The sequence below is a fragment of the Rana temporaria genome, chromosome 5 (genome assembly GCF_905171775.1).
Source record: "Rana temporaria chromosome 5, aRanTem1.1, whole genome shotgun sequence".
Lineage (NCBI taxonomy): Eukaryota > Metazoa > Chordata > Amphibia > Anura > Ranidae > Rana > Rana temporaria.
The window spans coordinates 48238833-48256888 of record NC_053493.1 but is presented as its reverse complement, the minus strand read 5'-3'; the positions used below and the strand labels follow the sequence as shown (position 1 = coordinate 48256888).

Genomic DNA, 18056 nt, shown 5'->3' with positions numbered 1-18056 from the left:
TGTTCACTACTGTGGGTGGCATATTTATTTGCTAAATGTTCTGTTGCAGAGTATTGTTGTCTTTTAATGTTTTGCAGAAATGTAAAGAAAAGCTTAAGGATGCATTGCCACCACCTAAAAAGAAGTGTGCTGTTTGCAAAAATTCCCTTAAGGGCTCATGGCATAAGCCATTATGCAAAACCTGCATTGCAGATTTGGTTAGAGAGGAAGCCTCTGCCAGTGCACCCTCTGAACAACCAAAGGAGATGCTTTCCTCCTTTAGGAAGGAATTGGAACAGACTTTTTCATCGTTCCGTTCCTTCCTAGAAAAACGTCCGGTTTCACATTCTACCCCTAGGGCTTCCACTAGTTCCCAGGGGGGGGTAGCTAGTGAGTCTGAGGATGAGGAGCCTAAGAGTGTGGTTTCAGGGTCTGATGCAGAAGAGGACGATGATAGAGATAAATCCTCTTCTCGTTACAAATTGTCATTAGAGGAGGTAGACGATCTCCTAAAAACAATTCATGCTACCCTTAATATTAAGGAAGAGAAGGCCCAATTGTCGCTTCACGACAAAATGTACCAGGGGTTAGATGAGGTTAAATACAAGACCTTTCCAGTACATAAAGTTTTATCGGATGCTATCAGGAGAGAATGGAAGGATCCGGAGAGGGCCCCCTTCTTCTCTAAATCTTTGAAGAGGAGGTTCCCATTTGATGAAGACGAAGCGCAGGTCTGGAATAAGAAACCCAAACTTGACGCAGCTTTTTCAAAAGTGTCACGTAACACAGATTTAGCTTTTGAGGACATGGGTGCCTTAAAGGATAACATGGACAAGAGAGCTGATGCTCTTCTCAAAAAGGCGTGGGATTCCACACTAGCCAACCTCAAGCCTGCTATGGCGTCTACAGTAGTAGCTAGGAACCTGGAACACTGGCTGGATAAATTAAAAAGCCATATTGAGGCAGGTACCTCTCGCAAGGAACTTCTGGAGTCCTTACCAGTATTGGTCAACGCTGTAGGGTACATGGCAGATGCCTCAGCGGAGTCAATAAGGATGTCAGCTAGGTCCTCGGCCTTAATTAACTCGGCTAGGAGAGCCTTGTGGGTTAAGACTTGGTCAGGGGACGCAGCTTCAAAGGTGAAGCTATGCGGTCTACCTTTTGAGGGGGACTTAGTGTTTGGTTCTGGGCTAGAGGCAGTTCTAGACAGAACAGCAGATAGGAAGAAAGCTTTCCCTTTAAAGAAAGTAGTGCCACAAACCAAGAAGAATTTTCGTTCTTTTTTCCAGTCCCAAAATTCAAAGGAGACACAGAGAGGTGGTAAGTCCTGGCGGCCCCCGAGGGGCCGAGGCAAGCCGGGGGTGTTGTTTCATTCCCCCAGTCAGCCCTCAAAACCCCAATGACGGTCTTCCAGCTGTGGGAGGGCGTCTTCAGTCCTTTCTCCCACAGTGGGAAGTAGCGACTTCCAGCGCGTTCGTCCTCAAGGTGATCGCAGAGGGCTACGCGCTGGAATTTTCGGAGAATCCGCCATCCCGGTTTTATGTGACTCAGTTGCCAAAAGATCAGGAGAAATCTCAGGCAATGATGACGTTAATAGAAGAATTTCTTCAGCAAAGGGTTATCACTCCTGTTCCCCAGCAAGAGGAAGGGTTGGGATGTTACTCCCACGTGTTCTTAGTGAGGAAGCCGTCAGGAAAGTTCAGATTGATTCTGAACTTAAAAATCCTGAACAAGTCAATCCGTTACAAAAAATTCAGGATGGACTCCATCTATTCAGTAAGGAAGCTTCTCCCTTCAGGATGCTTTCTTGCTTCAATAGATCTGAGGGATGCATACTTGCATGTCCCAATAAGAGCCTCATCGCAACGCTTCCTTCGCTTGGCGATCAGGACAGGGAAGGAAGTGAAACATTTCCAGTTCAGAGCCCTCCCCTTCGGGCTCTCCTCCTCCCCCAGAGTATTCACGAAGGTAGTGGCAGAAGCACTAGCACCACTCAGGTTGGAGGGAGTATCGGTGATCCCATACCTGGACGACCTCCTACTGTTTGCCAAATCAGAGGATCGGTTGCTCAGAGACCTGAGGAGGACTCAGTCCCATTTAGAGGAATTAGGTTGGATTCTAAACAAAGAAAAATCGAACCTGGTTCCCTCTCAAGTGTTAGTCTTTCTGGGGTATTCCATAGACTCAGTTCAGGAAAAGATCTTCCTTCCGGAGGAAAAAATTGTCAAAGTACAAGCAGCAGTAAAGGCAGTACAGACAAATCTCCCAATAACTGTTCGGACAGCTATGTCCACTCTGGGTCTCCTCACAGCCTCTATTCCAGCAGTTCAGTGGGCCCGTCTCCATGCAAGAGCATGGCGATCCTCCAAAACTGGGCTTTCGGGGAATCTCTGGAAAAACAGTTTTTGATCCCACCTCAGGTAAAAAGAAAACTTTGGTGGTGGAGGACTCGAGCAAATCTGAGTCTGGGTCTGTTATGGACCTTCCCCACGACAAAGATCCTAACAACGGATGCGAGTTCCTGGGGGTGGGGCGCCCATCTCGAGGGACAGTTGGCTCAGGGATCCTGGTCAAGGGAGGATTCCAGGAGATCCTCCAATTGGAGGGAGTTGAGAGACATTTTCATGGGACTAAGGGCCTTCAGTCAGCCTCTTCAGAGTCAATATGTCCAAGTCCTATCGGACAATGCCACGGCAGTGGCATATGTCTCAAAGCAGGGGGGCACGAGAAGCAGGTGCCTACTGAATCTGGCCTTGCAAATTCTGTATTGGGCAGAAGTAAACGTGGCATCCTTGTCTGCTGTACACCTGAAGGGCGACCTGAACCATCTGGCGGATTTTTTGAGCAGACAGAGGGTTCTGGAGTCAGAATGGAGCCTAAACCAAGAGGTGTTTCAGGAAATAGTGGACAGGTGGGGAACTCCCCAAATAGATTTGTTCGCATCTCAAGCCAACACAAAGGTCCCACGTTTTTTCTTCCTCAACAGGCTGGACCAAGCAGAGGGTTTGGATGCGTTAGCCCAGCGTTGGTCCTTCCGCTTGTGCTACGCCTTTCCCCCGGTTCAAATGATCCCGCTAGTTCTCAGAAAATTGCAGGAGGAAAGGACGACTCTGATTTTGGTAGCTCCTTATTGGCCCAAGAGGCCCTGGTTTTCAGCCCTGTTAGATCTAGCAATAGAGGCTCATTGGCTGCTTCCAGTCAGGAAGGACTTGCTGTTCCAGGGTCCCCTTCTACATCCACACGCAGGTCATCTAAAGCTTGCGGTTTGGCTACTGAGGAACAAATCCTAGAGAGTAAGGGTTTGTCCAGACGTTTAGTTAGTACCCTGCTTAGTAGCAGGAAAGAAGTTACCAGGGCTATTTATTTTAAAACCTGGAAAATGTTTAATTTTTGGTGTGAGTCCAAGGATTGTCCTCCCTTAAGTATTTTGTCGGTCCTGGAGTTTTTACAGGACGGGATGGACAAAGGTCTGGCAGCCAGCACCCTGAAATCTCAGGTTGCTGCACTTTCAGTTTTTCTGGAGAGAAGGTTATCTCTGGATCCCTATATTATCAGATTTTTTAAGGCCTTAGCCAGGGCTAGGCCTGTACCGTTTAAATTTTTTCCCAAATGGGATTTATCAGTTGTTTTAAGAGGTCTGACTAAAAGACCCTTTGAACCACCTGTAGAAACTTCACTCAAGTATTGGACGTTGAAGTTGGTTTTGCTGGTTGCAGTCACTTCAGCTAGGCGAGTCAGTGAACTTCAAGCCTTGTCAATTATTGAACCCTTTTTGACCATCTTCCAGGATAGGGTTGTGTTAAGGACAGATCCGGGTTTCCTACCTAAGGTAGCATCCGCTTTTCATAGGACACAAGAGATTGTTCTTCCTACGTTCTGTCCAAATCCATCAGGTCCGAAAGAGAGAGATTTTCATACTTTAGATGTGAAAAGATGTTTAGTACATTATCTGGAGATCACTAGTGAATTTAGGAAAGCAAATTCTCTCTTTGTGTTGTTCTCGGGAGCTCGCAAAGGCTATGGAGCTTCCAAAAACACTTTAGCTAGGTGGCTTCGTATGGCTATCCATGAGGCTTACAAGGCCATGGATATTGAACCTCCCACGGGAGTGGTGGCTCATTCTACAAGGGCAATGGCAACATCCTGGGCGGAAAGAGCTGGAGCTTTACCAGAAAATATCTGTAAAGCAGCCACGTGGACGAGTTTTTCTACATTCACTCGCCATTACAGAATGGATTTGCTCGCAGCAGCGGAGCAATCCTTTGGCAGGAAAGTCCTGCAAGCGGTGGTCCCACCCTAGAGTAAGTACTCGGTTATCATCTCCAAGTGCTGTCCTGAAAGACGAGACGAGAAAACCTTAGTTACACTTACCGGTGACGGTATTTCTACGAGTCTTTCAGGACAGCACCGATAACCCTCCCTTGGTTTTTTATAAAAGTGAATGTATAAATGCTAACATGTATTATTGCTTTGTTCTGCTTATCTAATTTCAGCATGGCCGGAGGTACTCGTTAACAACTGAGGTCATGGTGGAAGTGGGCGGAATTTAAAGCTATAGCTGCAGTGTTTCCTGGGAAGTGGGTGGAGCTGCGCTCTCTCCAAGTGCTGTCCTGAAAGACTCGTAGAAATACCGTCACCGGTAAGTGTAACTAAGGTTTTTTTTTTTCTTTTAAAGGGTTAGTTCACCTTTTATTAAAAAAACTGGATATACATAATCCCCTTTGTTAATTAGGAGCATTCAGTTCTCTGTTCTGCTGCACCTGTGACAGACAGCGGAGAGAACAGAGAGCTGGAGCTGCATGCTCTGATCTCTCTGTTCATCTGGTAAGGGAGAAGGTTGTTAACACAGCAGACCCTGCTTGTGCAGTGTCATCGCTGCACGGGCAGGGAGAGGGATGTTGGCTGTCTGCTGACAGCTCACATCTCATATGACAGGATCATACCTGGTGGGAATCTGCAGCAGTTTTCTTTATGGAAAACTGCCATATTCCCTCTGCTAATTAAGGGGTAAAACCTGCACTAGTGGTTATTTCGCTCCTAAAACAGAAACTGTTGTGGGTGGCACAAATGGACCAGAAAAAGCTCTATCTGCGTAGTTGATGTGCCACTCGCCACTCCTGATCGTTTACTACACCAATATAATGGCTCAGGGAGATTAGTTAATTCCCCAGATTGAGGGGTAAAGCAGTATTAAACCCAAAAGCTAACATTTTATTCTATTTCAATTTACCAATTCCTAAATGTGATGGCTGCAATAGTTTTAGGTTTTCTATTTTCATCTAGTGAACTGTCCAGTAAGTCGGATACATTTGCAGAAGAGCTTTTTCTTTTGAAAAACTACAGCAGTGTTTTTCAACCCTGCCAACAGGCCATGTTTTGGGAATTTCTCTTAGATAAAATAGCTGTCCAAAATACCAAGCCATTGACTCTGATTTAAAGCACCTGTGCAAGATAAAGGAAAACCTGCAAACATGGCCTGTTGGGGGTACTTGAGGACTAAAGTTGAGAACCACTGAACTACAGGAATGAGACAAACCATTCAACACAGACAGCGGTAGTTAAAATTATCAGCTTTTGTTTATGTGAAACCTTTTTTCCCAAAATGAAAATGAAACGGTTTGCTGTAACTGCTTATAAAGTGTTAGTTGGAGTTTGCCCCCCGACTGACAATGAGGCTGTCCAAATGTGCCCCTGTTCTCCTTGATCCAGAGTGTAGGAACTCTAATAATCTAATATTCTGGCAATTGAAATAAATGACCACGCAAGCGCTAAATGCGCCTAGCGTTAAGGCGCATGGTACTTTTCTGCCCAAACGCTCCACTCCTGAATGCTCAAGTGATAATGTTTATGCCTCCTAAATGCCTGTGTGAATGGACATACAGTCGAACACAGAGGGGCTTTTAGAGGCAGAAAAAACAAAGTGTTGCCCCCTTAAAACTTGCCATTTCTGACTCCCAGTGTGCTTAAGGCGTCTTAACCTCTTGCTGACCAGCCGCCGCAGTTTTACGGCGGCAGGTCAGCTCCCCTGCGCGAGAGCACGTAATATAACGTCGGCTCTCGCGCAGGCCACTAACTCCTGTGCGCGTGCAAAGCGGGCGTGATCGACGCCGGGCACACGCGATCGCTCGTTAAAGAGCGGGGATCGGGAGCTGTGTGTGTGTGTGAAACACACAGCTCCCGGTCCTGTCAGGGAGAGAAATGCTGATCTTCTGTTCATACAATGTATGAACAGAAGATCAGTCATTTCCCCTAGTGAGGCCACCCCGCCCCCTACAGTTATAACACACCCAGGGAACATACTTGACCCCTTCCCCGCCCCCGAGTGTTAACCCCTTCACTGCCAGTGGCATTTTTATGGTAATCGATGCATTTTTATAGCACTGATCGCCAATGGTCCCAAAAATGTGTCAAAAGTGTCCGCCATAATGTCGCAGTACCGAAAAAAAATCGCTGATCCGCGCCATTACTAGTAAAAAAAATTTGTTTTATAAAAATGCCATAAAAATACCCCCTGTTTTGTAAATGCTATAACTTTTGCGCAAACCAATCAATAAACGCTTATTGCGATATTTTTTTCTAAAAAAAAAGAAATATAGAAGAATATGTATCGGCCTAAACTGAGGAAAAAAAAATGTTTTTTATATATTTTTGGGGGATATTTATTACAGCAATAAGTAAAACATATTTTTTTTTTTCAAAATTGTCGCTCTATTTTTGTTTATAGCGCAAAAACTAAAATCCGCAGAGGTGATCAAATGCCACCAAAAGAAAGTTCTATTTGTGGGGAAAAAAGGACGCCAATTTTGTTTTTGAGCCACGTCGCATGACCGCGCAATTGTCAGTTAAAGCGACGCAGTGCCGAATCGCAAAAAGTGCTCTAGTCTTTGACCAGCAATATGGTCCGGGGGGTTAAGTGGTTAATATAACAACTTGAGTATTTCCTCTTCAAATTTGTTAATCAACTCTTCACTCTCTTCTAATACAACAATAGAAAGGGTGCATCTGGATCGGTGCAACCTCAGTAAAACCTTGAACGCTGTACCCAGCTTTGCATTGTTTAACCCATTCACGCCGACCATACTCAAATATACGGCCCCACTGGACTGGGCTTTTTTGCTGTGGGGCCGCATATTTGCATATTTCCCTTTGTGCTGGGAGCGCACATCACGGCGGCACGCTCTGAGCACAGAGACCGAGGTCTCACCGGAAGCCCGGGACTCGTTCTAACGATCGGGACCCGGAACGGCTAATTCTGGGTCACCTGATTGTTGTGATATCCTTTGATTGGCTATTGGTGATCAGTCACTGTGAAACACGCCCCCATGTTTTCGGTCTTTGTGACTGTATGAAAGAGATACATTGTATCACCCGCTGTCCTTGCAGAGATGGGGGGGGGGGGGGGTATTTAATTAAAAAAATAGATCATAGTTTGATCTAGGTCAGTGCCAGGGTTAGTGTTTGGGTGAGGGTCATTATTTTTAACCACCTAAGCTCCAGAAGGTTTACCCTCCTTCGTGACCAGGCCATTTTTTCGATACGGCACTACATTACTTTAACTGGCAATTGCGCGGTCGTGCGATGCTGTACCCAAATAAAATGGATGTTCTTTTTTCCAACAAATAGAGCTTTCTTTTGGTGGGATTTGATAACCTCTGCGGCTTTTATTTTTTGCACTATAAACAAAATAGCCAGACAAGACATATCCAATAAAATAAAATGTATTCATTAATTTAGGTCAATATGTATTCTGCTACATATTTTTGTTAAAGAAAGTCCCAATAAGCGTATATTAATTGATTTGCGCAAAAGTTATAGCATTTACAAATTATATGATACTCCAAAGACATGCTGGTAGGTTAATTGGCTTCTGTCTAAATTGGCCCTAGTACAGGGATCGACACATTTCGTGTCCTGGCGACTTGGCTTGGAAGGTGGGCAAAAAAAAACTAAAAAATGTTTTTAATATTTTCTTTTGTGAGCTGGCGCCATCTGGTGGTGAGCCGTTGGTATTACAAGTTATTACCACCAGATGTGAGCTGGCGCCATCTGGTGGTGGCCGTTGGTATTACAAGTTAAACAGCAATTCTAATGTCATTTTTCACTATTTTCACTGCCATCTTCTTCCCTCTAATTAGAACCCCCAAACATTATATATATTTTTTATCCTAACACCCTAGAGAATAAAATGGCAATCGTTGCAATACTTTCGGTCACGCCGTATTTGCGCAGCGGTCTTACAAGCGCACTTTTTTTGGGAAAAAATTACTTTTTTTAATTAAAAAATAAAACAGTAAAGTTATCCCCATTTTTTTTTATATTATGAAAGATAATGTTACGCAGAGTAAATTCTTACTCAACATGTCACGCTTCAAAATTGCGTCCGCTCGTGGAATGCCGACAAACTTTTACCCTTTAAAATATCCATAGGCGACGTTTAAAAAACTCTACAGGTTGCATGTTTTGAGTTACAGAGGAAGTCTAAGGCTAGAATTATTGCTCTCGCTCTACCAATCGCGGCGATACCTCACATGTGTGGTTTGAACACCTTTTACACCATTATCATGTGTTCGCTTCTGCGCGCAAGCTCGTCGGGACGGGGTGCTTTTTCTGGCTTTTAACTTTTTTAGCTGGCTCCTAGATTCCAAGCAAATTTGTTAACCCCTGCCCTAGTATATGAATGTGAGTTAGGGACCTTAGATTGTAAGCTCCTTGAGGGCAGGGACTGATGTGAATGTTCAATGTATATATAAAGCGCTGTGTAAATTAACGGCGCTAAATAAGTACCTAAATAATGGATATTTTTTCTTTCTTCTTTCTTTCTTCTTTTTTTTTTACTAGTAATGGCGGATGTGTCCAAGGGACACGGCCAGCACAGCAGTTCCCCGCTGCGCACTCAAGAGCGCGCGCAGGGAACGAGCAAAGGGGCGGACGTCAATTGACGTCGCCTCAGAGAAGTAGAACCACCCTGCGGCCGTCGGGAAGTGGTTAAATGGCTCCTGCGGGTTACAGAAGCTTCTTTCAGCTATCTCCAAACTTTTCTTCCACCAGCCATTTACTGTAATTAATTTGTTCAGGCGTCTATACCAGGGCTGTGGAGTCGGAGTCGAGGAGTTGGAGTCGGGGGAAATTTTGGGTACCTGGAGTCGGAGTCGGAAAACAATACTCCGACTCCTACTAAATTTAGATTGGAATAAAAAAAAAAAAAAAAGCAAGTTTAAGCCTAGGTTCACACTGCTGCGAATTCAAAATCGCGGTAAAATGCGCGATTTTACCGCGATTTTGCCACGATTTTGCCGCGATTTCGGCCGCAATTTTATGTAAATCGCGGCCCGAAATCGCAAAAAGTAGTACAGGAACTACTTTTTGAAATGGCAGATGCGGCGTCGCACTGATTAGGACAGTACCATTGCCGGCAAATGCCGCCGATTTGAGATGCGATTTGACATGTCAAATCGCATCTCAAATCGTTCCAAATCGTACCCAGTGTGAACCAGGGCTAAATGTCCCAATTCACAAAAAGTTATAATTAATGACTTCTCTACTGTAAGAATAAAGACCAATGCATGCAGTGCCTCACGTAACCGCAAAACGAACACGTTAAGTGACCGTGAAGAAGCATGCTTTTCATGTGCTTCACTATATGGCACGCAACACACAATTAGGAGCTGCAATACTTATACTTTCCATAGTGTTGTGTTCTGCTGTTACAGGGAACGCATGTTGGAGAACCAGTAAGTGTCCAAATAAAAAAATTCCAACAGGAGTTTTATAAAGCACTAAAAGAAGTTGAAAAGTATGATCGCTCATCAAAACTTACTGTTGAAGAAGCCATCCTTGTTTATCCAGAGATCGTTAGTGATGTGGCCAGAATAGTTACTGCAATGCCACCCACCCAAGTCAGTGTCGCAAGATTATTTTCAGCCCTAAAAATAATAAAGTCTGACTTAAGAGCCTCTATGAAAGAGGATCTGGCAGAGGCAATTCTCTTCCTTAGAACTCTACATTGAATTGATTTGCATTTGCTAAGCCTATAACTACATTTCAAGATTAATATAAACCATTTCTAGGTTTTACAGATTTAGTTTTTGGTTCATTATAGATGAGCTTTGTTTTTGTTCTAAAACAACCAACTAATGTGGTTTGTATTTTTGAACTGGTAAAGATCCTGTTCCTGATGTTTATGCCTGCTGCTACTATCCAGCCACTTGATTGTTTTCATTGTGTTTGTCTTTTGCTTAAACTGTGCAATACAGTAGACTGTTGGCTTCCCAGCCAGTAGTCCTGTGGTAGGTTGCGTTTCTTTCCCTCAAGGAATGTATAAAATACATTTGCATATTAATACAGAGGAGTCGGAGTCGGAAGTACATAAAACTGAGGAGTCGGAGTCGGAACATTTATCTACCGACTCCACAGCCCTGGTCTATACGCAGCAGCTCTGGGGTGATAAGATGCGATTTGTATTTTACACCCGTGTGCCTGAGTGCGAAGACATAGGTATTAGATTGTAAGCTCCTCTGAGCAGGGCCCTCTTAATCCTCTTGTATTTTATTGTATTGTCTCCCTTTTATATTGTAAAGCGCTGCGTAAACTGTTGGCGCAATATAAATCCTATATAATAATAATAATAGGCATGCCAAACTATTCTCTCCTAATAGGGACTCACCAGGTGCTGTACCACCTTTCCCTCAGTGGTGCCCATCCATCCTATTTATACTTCACTTTCCCCGAGGACTGCCCTGGTTCTTACACTGCGGGTTTCACTCCTAAAGAAGGTTGTGCTCTATTTTTATCAGCACACAAAAGATTCTAGTTTGATTTGCATCAATGGCTCCTGAATGATTCAGAGTATAGATTGTGTGCTGTAAGTATTGTTTGTCTCCACTTAGCAGAAAATCTTTCATTATTCCTGTACACAGATTAGAATGGAGGGCCCGTGGTTACTCGGCATGGACTGCTGATTGAACAATAAGGAATAGGGTGGGACTTTAAATGAGGCATGCACCCCAGGAGAGTGACAATAACAGTGGGATTTGGACAGGTACGTGATCCAGCAGAACCGAGCAAATAACATGAAAGCATTGCACGGATACAAAAAACAGTCAGTTATTTAATAGTATAAAAATTATATATAACAGTAGATACAATAGTAGTTATAGGCTTAGCAAATGCAAATCAATTCAATGTAGAGTTCTAAGGAAGAGAATTGCCTCTGCCTTGCGCCTCATTTAAAGTCCCACCCATTTAGTTTCCTGCATTTACATGGACTGCTGATTAATGAAGTGAAGGCTGTGACATGCTCAGTGAGATCTTTCTCTATCAGGGAACCCGCCATGATGTTTAATGTTGTAGTTGTAGGAAAGGCCAAATTGTAAGAAAACGGATTTGAACAGTGGACGCACCCAGATACTGCCCACTGCCAATCCATACAGATGCTGGAGAATGAATTTTAAATTGCAGCAGTGGATTTTTCATGCAAGTGTTCCTGAAACTGGTAGTCAAATTGTATCTAAAGCCAGAGATTTTGTGTTTTAGAAGCAGGGTGAATATAAAGCAATGGTGTTTTGCTAAAAAAATAAAAATAAAATGCTTTTTGAGTAAAAGTCTATTTAAGATACATTTAGTTTATTCAGCATGAAATGGAGCCTGGTTATGTAGCATGAGGCTGTATATTCTGCAATATTTACATTTTTGGTAAACTCATTCAATGAATCCAAGCTCTGCAAGCTGAGATAACATGCACTGCATTGATGCATTCACACAATTTCACAGTAACGATGAGATAAACCAAAGTTCAGGAATATTCCGTTATCCCATTATTTTTCAAATCTATGTACACTACAAACTGTATGACTGAATCGCTGTATTACTTGCCTGACAGCTTATTATTCTAAATAGGAAATCTTCATTTTGTTTGCAAATATTAAAGATTCTAGTATCAGGAAGAAGAAGTCCTTACATTTAAAGAGCACCTGTCATTTTAGATCCATCATGGCAGCGCCTGTTAGTGGGCATCCACTCACCTTGTTGTGTCACTGCCGCATCACCAGCCGTCCAGGTATTCTTTGCAAAGTGAAGCTTTACCCCATTTACTAAGCTTTGGAGCAACTGCATTCTATTTGCCTTTAGTAAATCAACCCCGTAGTGTTCAGCAGGCGGAGCGGGCATTGGGCACTACCTAAAGTGTTTGAATACTTGTAGTGGCCAGAGAGCAGTAAAGTGGCAGAGTTTAAAGACAACCTGCAGAAAAAGCACATATAGATTTTATATATATATATATATATATATATATATATATATATATATATGTATGTGTATGTGTATGTGTATGTGTATGTGTATGTGTATGTGTATGTGTATGTGTATGTGTGTGTGTGTGTGTGTATATATATGTATATATATATATATATTGCACTTGGTTTACAAGTGACACTCTAAACTTTCCCTTTCACTAGATTTTTAATCTAGAAGTTAGAGGAAGGGAACAGGAGGGTTCCGTGCCTATGATAGGGAATGTTTTGTGTGTGGTGTGTTTTTATATTTTTTTTTATTTTTTTATTTTTTAGGGGTGTTTTTTTTTTTTTTTTTTTTAGTGGAGAACATTTTGGCCCACCACACCGCCAAATTGCTGGACTACCTTATAGACTAATTGCTGGACTACCTATTAGACTAGTATTAAGGTTTAATGGTGACTTTCCACTGTAGTTCTCCTTTAATGCCAAATCAGCACAAGTGTTTCTAGTTTTTAAACTTCTCCCCTGTGCCTTGTACACTCCACTCAGGAACCATAAAGGCATGTTTATATGTATTTATTTTACTCTGAGCCCCCATGACCCGTCTGTTTTCATGCCTGCTGGCAATGCTGTAGACAAGGTCTCTTTCATGTCTTACCAAGTCTAAAAAAGGTGCTCACCTGCCACCTGGTGGACATCTAAGGGTAGACAGGCCTGTCAGTCCCGGCTTCTAACCTGTCCCTTCATCATTACAGACTAAGCATTGGCAGAGCACAGAAGGCTGATTGTGCTGCACTTAACGGTGTATGAATATTTATAGACTCGCTAATACAGCTGTATAAGTAGAACATATGTTAAGTGTACACACAATGCATTTACTTGGCTAGAGTTAAATATAAACTACTATATTCATTATCTGTACAACATTTTGTTGTGTTTGTGAACACTCACGCTTGAAGAGTTTAGAATGGAGATGCACCGAAATTTTCGGCGGCCCAAACATATCGTCCAAAAATGGCGTTATCTACATTTTGCAGATAAGGCCGCGTACACACGATCGGTCCATCCGATGAGAACGGTCTGAAGGACCGTTGTCATCGGTTAACCGATGAAGCTGACTGATGGTCAGTCGTGCCTACACACCATCAGTTTAAAAACCGATCGTGTCAGAACGCGGCGATGTAAAACACAACGTGCTGAAAAAAATTAAGTACAATGCTTCCAAGCATGCGTCAACTTGACTCTGATGAGCATGCATGGATTTTTAACCGATGGTCGTGCCTACAAACGATCGTTTTTTTTCTATCGGTTAGGAATCCATCGGTTAAATTTAAAACAAGTTGGCTTTTTTTTAACCGATGGATAAATAACCGATGGCGCCCACACACGATCGGTTTGGACCGATGAAAACGATGATCGTGTGTACGCGGCCTTATCGGCAAAATGTAGATAACGTCATTTTTGGACGATATGTTTTGGCCGCCGAAAATTTCGGTGCATCTCTATTTCGAATAATTGCAAAGAACTAAATATAAAACAGCCATAAACACAACACAAAAAGCTAGTTTATTGATGGAAGAACTAAAACCGTTTTACAGTAAATGTGCATCCGAGTAAGTATACTTGTATGATGATTGGACTTGTGCATGACTATCTTTCTGTATTAGCGGCAATCCCAGGCCAAACCATTAGTGACTGCAGTATTGTTTTGTGAAATTGTTGGACACAAAATCACAAATTTTAATATCTTTAACTCCCCTAAGTTATAAAAAAATGAAATCTTTTAGTTTTTATATACAATTTTATATAGAATTTTTTTTTTTTTTTCAAACTAATACAGACCAATAGCTTTGCCCATCCAGGGTTATGGGAGACTAGTATGAGTAGTTGGAGCATAGTGCAAAACCTTCTGCACACCTGCAAAGGTGACCCACATTACATGACCGGCATACAAACTTTATTGTAGATAGTAGATGCCTATAGGAGATGGGGTAAGAGAAAGGGGACTAGGAAGGAATAGTAGAAAATAGGACGGGAAAGAAAAAAAGTTCTATGGCCCCCAGGAGCCCATTACAATAGGCAAAAGAACACAGATATAGGTAGCTAAGATAGATTTAGCCCTCGTTCACATTGGAGCCACTTGACATGTTATTTGCCAGGTTAAATGGCATGACAAGTCGCAGCTTATTGCCGGCAATCGCACTGTTCAAATTGGCGCAATGCCGACTTTGTGGTGCCGTATTTAAAAAAGTCGTTCCTGCACTACCTTTGGTGATTTTTGGGTGCGACTTGCATAGGTATCTGTGCATAGAGCCACACAGGCGTCTTCCAAGTCGCATCCGATGTCGCACTGACATGCAGCTTTGAAATCGTGCGATTTCAGATGAAGTTGCACAATTTCGAAGCTGCAGTGAATGTGAACAAGGGCTTGGGGTTAGAAGCCCAAATCCAAGCCAGGGTTCCCAGACTTTCAGCCATTTTGGCCCCGAGTTGGTGAGGTTACTAGAACATTTCATGTTAACAAGAAGCACATTCATATGTGTTCTAAAGTAGAACTATAGACCAAACTTATGTTTTTTTACATTTTGGATAGAGTACGGGAGGTTTATAACCCCTGTCAGTATATTTTTTGCCATCCCTGTCCCATTGGGGAGATTTCCCTTCACTTCACTGTGTACTTTTTTCAATTCCAAACTTTTTACTGTGCTATTAAATAAAAGAGAAAAGGGGTACTTTTTCTAAATATTGTGGCAATATTTAGTACCTACAGACTATAACAAAAAAAACACAATATCATCTGTAAAACATTATTCCAGTAAGATGAGTAAATGTCTCAAATTTTCACTTGCGATATCATGAGTTTGTCTCATTTTCAGAACTCCCTGACAAGATGCGCTCCTCTAGCCAATGACTCACAAGCACGCAGTGGCGCACGCTTCCATACTTCCTGTGACAAGAGGTACATCATCAAAACCATTACAAGTGAAGATGTGGCAGAGATGCACAACATCCTGAAGAAGTACCACCAGGTAAAGGCTGGCTGTCCTCCCTTAGAGCTTAAAAATACCCTGAAGCGGTGTCTACCCATCCATGACATCACTGCAAAAATGGCAGATCCCCTTACAAAAGAGAAGGCGATGGAAAAATAGATACAGAGTCCTATATGTGTTATATTTTAAACTTCAACCCCAGGCAATCCAACTTTTTATTTTGTTTGTACAAGATTTAAAGTGGAGGTTCACCTAAAAATAAACTTTTAACATTGCATTTATGAGATTAATGACAATTAGAATCGGCTGTTTTTTTTTTTAAAATACGTCCGTACATACCATTTGTGATACATTTGCCTATAGGTCTCAGTTGACTGCTCCCTGCTAGCCAGGTTATTGATGTGCTAATGTCCCCTCACTATTTCTAAAGGTTAATTGATCTATTGTGTTGTGTGAAGGAGAGCTGGGTTTAAGTGGCTTGTGTTAATTATTCTGATTGCTTCATTGTGGTAATTATCTCCCTATATGCGGGGTCGAGCGGTCTGGTTGATGTATTCAGTACAGCTAGTGCTCAGCGTCATTGATGTCATTGTCTAAAGAAAATGTGTTTCAGCATCGGCCCCGTCGTGTCTACCTAGTCATCTGTATGGAAGCCCCAGTGTGAGGGGGGCGGAGATTTGTCATTGTAACAGTTTTGGAAATGACATATAAGCTGTGTGTTATAACATTAAAGTCTGTGTTGTTCAAGCAGTAAGCTGGTCTCATGTGTGGCTTTCTGGGCGATTCCAGGGATATCCCTCCTCGTGGAATATTGGGGTGATTTTCGTTATGGGAAGGAGGGAACGTTGACGGGGATATCATACCGATACCGTCACACCGTTTCCTATATGCGTTCTCACCGTCGCTTCCGGGTATGATGGTCGGGGCTGGGCGTTCCTAATTGATTGGCAGGCATCCGACCGACGCATACAGAGCGTCACGAGATGCCGAAAGAAGCCGAACGTCGGTGCGGCTCTATACGGCACCTGCGCACCGACGTTCGGCTTCTTTCGGCATCTCGTGATGCAATGTATGCGTCGGTCGGATGCCTGTCAATCAATTAGGAACGCCCAGCCCCGATCATCATACCCGGAAGCGGCGGTGAGAACACATATAGGAAACGGTATGTACGGATGTATTTTTTTTTTAAAAAACAGCCGATTCTAATTGTCATTAATCTCATGAATGCAATGTTAAAAGTTTATTTTAGGTGAACCTCCACTTTAAGCCAACTATAGACCGATCAAAAATCAGACACATTTTTAATCCATCTATTGGCAGACTGATGATTTTTTTTTTTTTTCACAAAATCATTGATGGCGGCTATAGCCACCAGCAGTGACCATTGTATTCTGATGTCAGTGAAACCTCCTGCTGTCGGAGTACAATAGCGCAGCAGAAGGGATTCAGTGTTGGGGGAAGCAAGCAATTTTATTTCCTTCCACCTGTGGCCAGCCTAAGAACCAGACATTCACAGGTTGCAGGACAGGAATTAGCACGATTCCCCCATCAACAGAGATGGCGTTGAATCGGGAATTTCCTCCTGCCGGGCCATTGTCTTCTCTTGGTGGGGGAAGCTGTCCCCGCTTAGAGAAGATGGTGATTATCGCTAGCGACCACTGGCGATATTTGCAAACGACTCTGGCAAGCTGGTTGTACCCAAGTTGATCGATCAACTTGGTACATTCAGCCTGCTTATTATTAACTCTTAGAATCTCGGCCGGTTTCTGCTAAACTGGGAGAGATGTGAATCGGCTGGCCTTGGAGACAAACAATGACGATAAAAATCTGACAGTGGCTCTAAGATGGAGATTTCCTGTCCCGACATAAAGTGGTGAGAAATTTCACATCAAAGGGTGACAAAACCACATTTTTAGTGTAGTGGGGAAGGATTGGAACTTCTGATCTTTTAATTGCTGCCCTGGCCTTACTGTCCCAGTGACCCCCCCACTGTATGGGCATCACAGAAATTAAGAAAATCTCTACAGCAGGCAGCAATGAAATCAAGACAGAAAATAGTAACCACTTTATCCAAAACAAAAAATTAATATAATAGGCTGTTGACGGGCTTTGCCATTCAAGGCAAGGTGACGGTGTCTCCCGATGGAAGACCACATCCACTCAGCCATGTATACTGTACTTACCCAGCTATGCTTCCCAGCCTTTCCAGGCTCCTGTGTTGGCTGGTGTTGGAGCTTAGACAAAGGAATGACATCATGGCACGCCTCTATGCAAGAGTGTTTGGGACTGATGATTGGTCTTGTGGCAAAGGTCTCGTGCTCCCCATACCTGGAAGCCCCACTCCTTCTAAAGCCCAGAATTTTAATTACTCATTTTGTCTAGAGGAGAGGAAAAACACAAATTTACCTGTTCCTAGCTTCTTTGGCCAAATGGGCTACCAGCCGTAGGCTATCCCGTGGTGTTTTTGGTCTTGATTATGTAAGGACCCTAGACTAGTGGGGGGAGACGACACACACTGCAGGGACCGGTCTAGCAGAGGGGAGAAGCAAAGGATCAGGTTAGTTAATCTTTTTACTGTTCCCCTAGACCAGGGATCTCCAAACCAAGGCCCTCCAGCTGGTGTAGAACTACACGTCCCATGAGGCATTAAACTCTGACATTCACAGACATGACTAGGCATGATGGGAATTGTAGTTTCTGAACAACTGGAGGGCCGTAATTTTGGAGACCCCCGCCCTAGACCTAAACAAGCAATTCACTCTTATGCCCTGTACACACGATCGGTTCATCCGATGAAAACGGTCTGATGGATTTTTTCATCAGATATCCGGTGAAGCTGACTGATGATCAGTCTTGC

General features: G+C 43.1%; 1 protein-coding gene across 1 annotated transcript in view; it reads left to right on the top strand.

The window, feature by feature from the left end:
- Window positions 1-18056, top strand: part of PIP4K2A (phosphatidylinositol-5-phosphate 4-kinase type 2 alpha) — a 174995-nt gene that overhangs the window by 121409 nt on the left and 35530 nt on the right. The window contains exon 4 of the mRNA XM_040352509.1: window positions 15086-15238. Coding sequence (XP_040208443.1) covers window positions 15086-15238 — 153 coding nt within the window. The remainder of the gene's footprint in view (window positions 1-15085; window positions 15239-18056) is intronic.